The sequence below is a fragment of the Gekko japonicus genome, unplaced genomic scaffold, assembly GCF_001447785.1.
Source record: "Gekko japonicus isolate JY-2015 unplaced genomic scaffold, Gekko_japonicus_V1.1 scaffold699, whole genome shotgun sequence".
Classification (NCBI taxonomy): domain Eukaryota; kingdom Metazoa; phylum Chordata; class Lepidosauria; order Squamata; family Gekkonidae; genus Gekko; species Gekko japonicus.
The window spans coordinates 704107-710444 of NW_015165848.1; the positions used below are offsets into that span (position 1 = coordinate 704107).

The window sequence follows — 6338 nt, forward strand, 5'->3', positions numbered from 1 at the left end:
GCTGCAAGCCTCCTACAACCCCCTACAAATGTACACACTGCCTCTACTTCAAGCTTACCCATCTGGGCATTATTGCCTAACAGCCATATAAAGGGTACCAAGACCCACAATTAAATTAATAAGTCACACTGCCGGAATCAATAAAAATGAGCAACACCCTCAAACTGCCATGCAAAAGCAAGAAGGTCACTGCTGTAAAGGCACTTGCCTGCATTCTTCTTCTGTGCTCCTCAGAGGAGGCCTTCCGAACCGTTTCCACAACTCCAGCAACAAGGTAGTGGGGGCGGAAGGACCGCGTGGGAATCTCTTGCCGACACTGGGGACAGGTGGCAACTCGTGAGCATCTGTCCCAATAGCCCTGGATGCACTCCTTGCAAAAATGGTGCATGCATTCCAACATGACCGGGTTCCGGAAAAGATCATAGCAGATGGCACAGGTCAGTTCTTCCCGAAGACTCTGTGCTTGGTTTTTCTGGGACATACCTGCAGAGACACAACACATGCCTCCTGCATTACCCTGGCACTGAAGAAGTTCTGTGGGTTGTACACTCAAGAGAGACACACTGTTGGAACACACTGATGGGAACAAGCCAGTTCTGTGTATCGGTATGCTCCACACCTCCTCTGTAATGGACACACTCTCCTCGACACACTCTGGAATGGACTCTGGACACTCTGGACTCTCCTCGACACACTCTGGAATGGACACACTCTCCACAATTTGCCTTTCCGCCCTTTGTGAATTCAATGACTGTGCAACAGCTAGAAATTCAACACATGCACTAGTCTTAACATGGGGAACTATTAATGAGAAAAGCTGCAGGCTGCAATAGCAAAGGCACAGGAGTCCAGCCTTCTTCCTAGGGTTACCAACCTCCAGGTGGGGCCTGAAGATCTCTCTGAATTACAGCTGATCTCCAGACTACTGAGATCAGTCCCCCTGGAGAAAAGGATTGCTTTGGATGGTTGGCCTGTATGGAACTCTACCCCACGGAGGTCCTTCCCCCTCCCCAACCTCCACCCTACAGTTGCCAGCCTCCAGGTGGTGGCTGGAGATCTCGTGGAATTACAGCTCACCTCCAGACGTCAGAGATCCATTACCCTGGAGAAAATGGCTCCTTTGGAGGGTGGCGGACTCCATTGCATTATACCTTGCCGAGGTCCCTCCCCCCAAATCTCCAGGAATCCCATCCCACAGCTGACAACCCTACTCCACCCCAAAATCCTCCGGCATTTCCAAAGCCGGCAACTCTACCCCCCAAATCTCCAGGAATTTCCCATTTCACAGTTGGCAAACCTGCCTCCTCCCCATGACAGTGTTATACCATCGTGAGATCTACAAAGTTACAGCCTCCAAAGCACGGCTGCGACCTCCCTCCCGCCCTTACACTTTAAGCATTCCCCGTCAACACATCATGCGACACGCGTTGAACTGCTGCCCATCCAGTAGCTGTTAAAGGCAGAGCAGAGCAAGACAGAGGCCCATGGAGGAGGGAAACCTGGGGCGGGTAAAAACGCCCAGCCGGTTGTTACCTATGAATGCTAAGACGGCACAGATGAGCTGGAGGAAAACCGAGGGGTTCTTGCTGGGTCGGGAGGGGACCCCAGCTGCCACGTCAGGGCCCTCCTCCCTACAGGCCACAAGAAAGAGGCAGAGACTGTACGCGAGACCGGTGTGGATCCGTCCACCGAACCCACTTCCCAACAGCCCTTTGCACAGCAGCCGATCCTCGTCTTTCCTGCTTTTGTTTTCTGTAAAGGACTCCACAGAACTCGGCACCGGGCTGCAACTCTCCAAACTTTCACCGCAAGATAACCCGCCCCACTGCTATGGAACGACAGCTACCGACTCCAATCAGGCTGAAACCGGAAAAGCTACCTCCTCGTCTATTGGTGGACAAAGATACCTCCCCCCCCGCTAGGCGCCTGAGATCTCAAGCGCGTGACATACGCAACGGTGGGTCACCCGCCTAGGGTTCTATGCAGGGGTCAAGCAATGCGCAGACTCAGAGGCTTTCCTAAAAAGGCAGGAGGGTAGCAGAGAGCTGAGTGTGGTTCATTTTCTGCCCCCGCTGTAGGCTAGAGGGTATTTTCTGATTTTTATCCATGTGCAGAGAAAACGCTGAATAACTGTCAAGGGCTATACATCCTCTTTATTTTATTTGGAATAGTAATTTTAAAAGGTAATGAATAATAGTGTAATTTAGAATGGTAGGTTGGAAGGAATGCATTATCTGCGAATCACCCCACCTCAAAGAAAAGGATGCTAAAAATGATCTCCACCCTTGAGAGGAGACGAATGGAGCAGAACAGCAGTTAATTACTCCCAGTATTCCATAATTAAGAAAGCTAGATCTGTCTATCTTCGATTTTTATATATTTATTTCCTTTACTATGCTTTCCCCTGGCATTAAACCCAAACAAATGGTGACCATATTGTTGTTCCAGTTTGGTCCTTGCATCTGTTAAACACCGTTTATTATGCTTATGCTAGTTTGCTGTTCACCTTCTACCTATATGTAAAGGTAAAGGTTCCCTTGCTCGAAAGCCAGTCGAGTCCGACTCTAGGGTTGTGGTGCTCATCTCCGTTTCAAAGCCGAAGAGCCAGCACTGTCCAGAGACGTTTACGTGGTCATGTGGCTGGCATGACTCAACACCAAGGCGCACGGAACGCTGTTACCTTCCCACCAAAGTGGTACCTATTTATCTACTTGCAGTTTCTTGCTTTTGAACTGCTAGGTTGGCAGGAGCTGGAACTAGAGACGGGAGCTCACTCCGTCATGCAGCACTCTGGTCTCGAAGTGTGCGTGTACACGAAAGCTCCTACCTTGAATAAAACTTTGTTGGTCTTAAAGGTGCCACTGGACTTGAACTTTGTTCTACTGCTTCAGACCAAAACAGCTACCCACCTGAATCTATCTTGTGTATGTCTGTAAGCGCTGGAGCAAATGTTAGGTTTGTTAATTAGTTCTCTTTTTTGTGTCAGGCTTTGACAACAGGTTTTGCAGACACCCGGAAAAAGAAACTGGGTTTGTCATCAGAACCAATTCCAACCAATAGGAACTCACAGAATATTACTGTAACTACTTCCATTGTCTGCGTCTCCATTGCACATTTTTGTCTACAACTTCCAGCTGGGAACTCAGGGTAGAGTACTCCCATTTTATTCTCACAACAACCCTGTGATGCCTGATTTAAACAGGATGCTGTGGAGGCAAAAACACAAGTATGACTCTGCACTCTCAGCATCTTGTTTAAACTGGGCTGTTATCCCTGCAAAATGGCTACCTGTGCCTGTTTTCCCTCCCTGGTGTCATGTTTAAAGCTCAATTTAAACATGATTCTGAAGAGGCAAATAACTTCCTATGTGCATGGGGCTCAGTGCCTGGTTTAAACTGCACTGCAACCAGTGCAAAACATACTTGTTGGTTCACGTGGTGCCAGAGATCCTTAGTACTTGTGGATATTGTACTGCCATTATAACTATGTAAGCTTAGTTACTTTGCACAGAATACAGCACAGTTTAAAAGTTTTGTGAGAGTCCCCGTCTTCGTCTGTCTTCCTTGAAGTGTCTAGGTAAACACCAGCATGTGACATGATCACTACTGTGCATTGCCCCAAATTTGTGGCCAAGTCAATTATGTGAAAGGGCAGGATGATGCACAGCATAATGTCACATTGTTTTTACTAAGGTGTTACCTGCTTCATATCTCCCATAAAAGTTAAGCTCTGTCTGGAATGAGCCACTCATGAACGATGTTGATGCACTCAATTTAAAATTGGAGAAGTATTTTAATTTATTACAGCAAAAATTTTTTTAGTGACATTTCAACATGCTAGTAAGGTGTTTTCTGTTTCACACATGATTCTGAAAGTGCTTTTTTGCATTTCCTTTTTTTGGGGGGGGGGATAGAGGGAGTCATAACTAAATGAAAATGTCACCTCAGCATGAAATGAAATGGACAAAATAGATCAAAAACAAAAGGCCAGTATCTTCATGTTTTATATAAATCTATGGGTGATCTTTTTTCATTTTCTTGCTTATTCTAAGTTTATACTTTCTCAATTTTTCCCCTGTTCAGTCTCAGCCAAGTGACAGCGATCCCATAGGGTTTTCAAGGCAAATTCAGAGGTTGTTTGCCATTGGCTGCCTCTGCATAGCAACCCTGAACTTCCTGGGTCATCTCCTATCCAAATACTAGCCAGGGCTGATCCTGCTTAGCTTCTGAGATCTTATTAAATTGGGCTAGCCTGAGAATACACATTCAAAAAAAAGTTCTCCTGTTTATTCAAAACCTTTAAGACACACAGTTCCCTCAAAGAAGGGCTGTCTACTGCCCAAAACTCCTTCAGATTCTTTACCTTATTTGTCTGCATTGAATAAATCTATTTCTGCATCCACTTATGGCTTTCTCATTCTGGACCTCATATGATCAGTGGCAAAAGCAGCATGCTGGATTAGATGGCCCTTTGGTCTGATCTACAGGATCCTTTTATAATATTATGTCTTTAGATTAATCAACTAAAACCTATTGATACAGACCAATTTTAACTGTTGAAGTTGAGCATTAAGACACACTTGTATATTCTTCGGGATTATTTTGGTTCTAAACATTAATGTAAAGAGAAATGATAAGAAAATATTAAAGATAATATTTCCTTATTACAATGAGCAATAGCTTGTACTTGTTACATGATAAATTGTCATACATTATTAAATAACCGAAAAGCTATCCATTATTATCTGCTATCTGCTTAACCATTTAATTTTTAAACTGTATATTAATCAGCTAAAAATAATTCAACCAGTGAGCAACCCCAGTTTAAAATATGGCACTCCCTGATGTTAGGTTTGGATAATGGGATTGCCACCTCTGCTCTTAGTCTCACAAAGCCAAAGGGGGGTGGAGAATGAGGGGGTTGTCATGTCACTTCTGGTACAAACCTGGAAGTGATGTCATCATGTTGGCATGGTGTTGTAGGATCCCATAGCGTTTGGGAGGATCCTAGTGCATCATGCTGATGTGGTAACTTCACTTCTGGGTTTGCACCAGAAGTGACATCATGACATCATTTCCCCCATCCCCATCTCCCTCACTCTCCCACCTATGCCTGCTCTATAGATGGGGGGGCACCCACATTCATGTAATTACTCAACTCACTTGGGTAATCCACTCATATCCGTAGACAGCTTTAGTAGTTTGTTTCTCTCTGTGTGGTCCCTCTCAGACAAGGCAGCCTGTCATCCTTTATGGTGAGACTGTTCACCAAAGACAGCAGTCTTTGGTGTACCATTCATAGGCAGTCAATTATTTAGCTGATAATTATTTAATTATATTTTTATTGGCATGCGTTTTTTCCTCAGGCACCAAAAGGTTTTCGATTGTTTCTGTCTCCAAGGTTTTCTAATCTCATCGCTGTGCCTGTGGCCAAAAATGATAGTGGAGACCTCAAACCTCCATTATTGCATCATGTAAAATACTGACAGTCTTAGTCCAAATTCTTCAGATGGTTCCCTAGCTGAATAAACCATCATTAGCAATAAAAGCATTCACACGTCTTATGGTTCACCATCACAAGGCAGATTATATAGGATGACTTGTTCTTTTTGCACACAGAAGTCAAGAGAGAAAAGGAAAGAAATGAAATAGTGCCTCATTTTCATATGATATTCAATATATCTAAATTTCAGTGTGGCCAAATCTGTGGATACTTAAATCCAGAGTTTAGAACAGCTGACAGACAAAACAGATTTTTCTACAAACCTGAAAAAATTGGTTTGCAGAAAAATTGGTAAAATGCAAATCCTCTGTCCCTCCGTCTATACATACTCTATCAGATGTTTAAAAATAGGACAGGCTCTTTAGTTTAGGAGTTCTAGATCTCTACAGAGTTGTCATTACCTCGAAGATCCCTCCAGCTCTGTCGGAGAGCACATGGCCAATGGCCGCCTGCCCAGTGTTTCGTGCTCTCATGGACACAGCACCAAAAGGCAAAAAAGAGACCTCCATTTTCTAGACATATTAGCATTTGTTAAGAAGTAGCTGAGGTGACCTTGGAAGGCCACTGACTGACTTCCTCCTCTGCCTGCCTGTCAGAGAACTGTTAAAATGCAAAGTGGGGTTATTTTGCTCAGTTCAAACCTCCCAGAAAAAAAATGCATTTCTTCACAGTTCCCATACATCTGTCATTCTGCAACAATGTAAAACAGAATTGTTCAGGAGGTTATTCTAATGTAGGGAACAGGAATATGATATAACAGAATGGCTTGGGAAATTGCTTTTATAAAGGGAATAAGAATATAATCTGTCCCACTGTCTAGAGTATGCATTACCTGT

The 6338-nt window shown here is 44.3% G+C and overlaps 1 protein-coding gene across 1 annotated transcript in view; it reads right to left on the minus strand.

Annotated features, from left to right (window-relative positions):
- LOC107110312 (zinc-binding protein A33-like) overlaps positions 1–1909 on the minus strand; it is a 22315-nt gene extending 20406 nt beyond the window's left edge. Inside the window, exons 1-2 of the mRNA XM_015411079.1 lie at positions 1534–1909; positions 209–483 (exon numbers count right to left, since the gene is read on the minus strand). Of these exons, the coding sequence (XP_015266565.1) occupies positions 209–481 (273 nt within the window). The 5' untranslated portion in view covers positions 482–483; positions 1534–1909. The remainder of the gene's footprint in view (positions 1–208; positions 484–1533) is intronic.
- Between the last annotated feature and the right edge of the window lie 4429 nt (positions 1910–6338).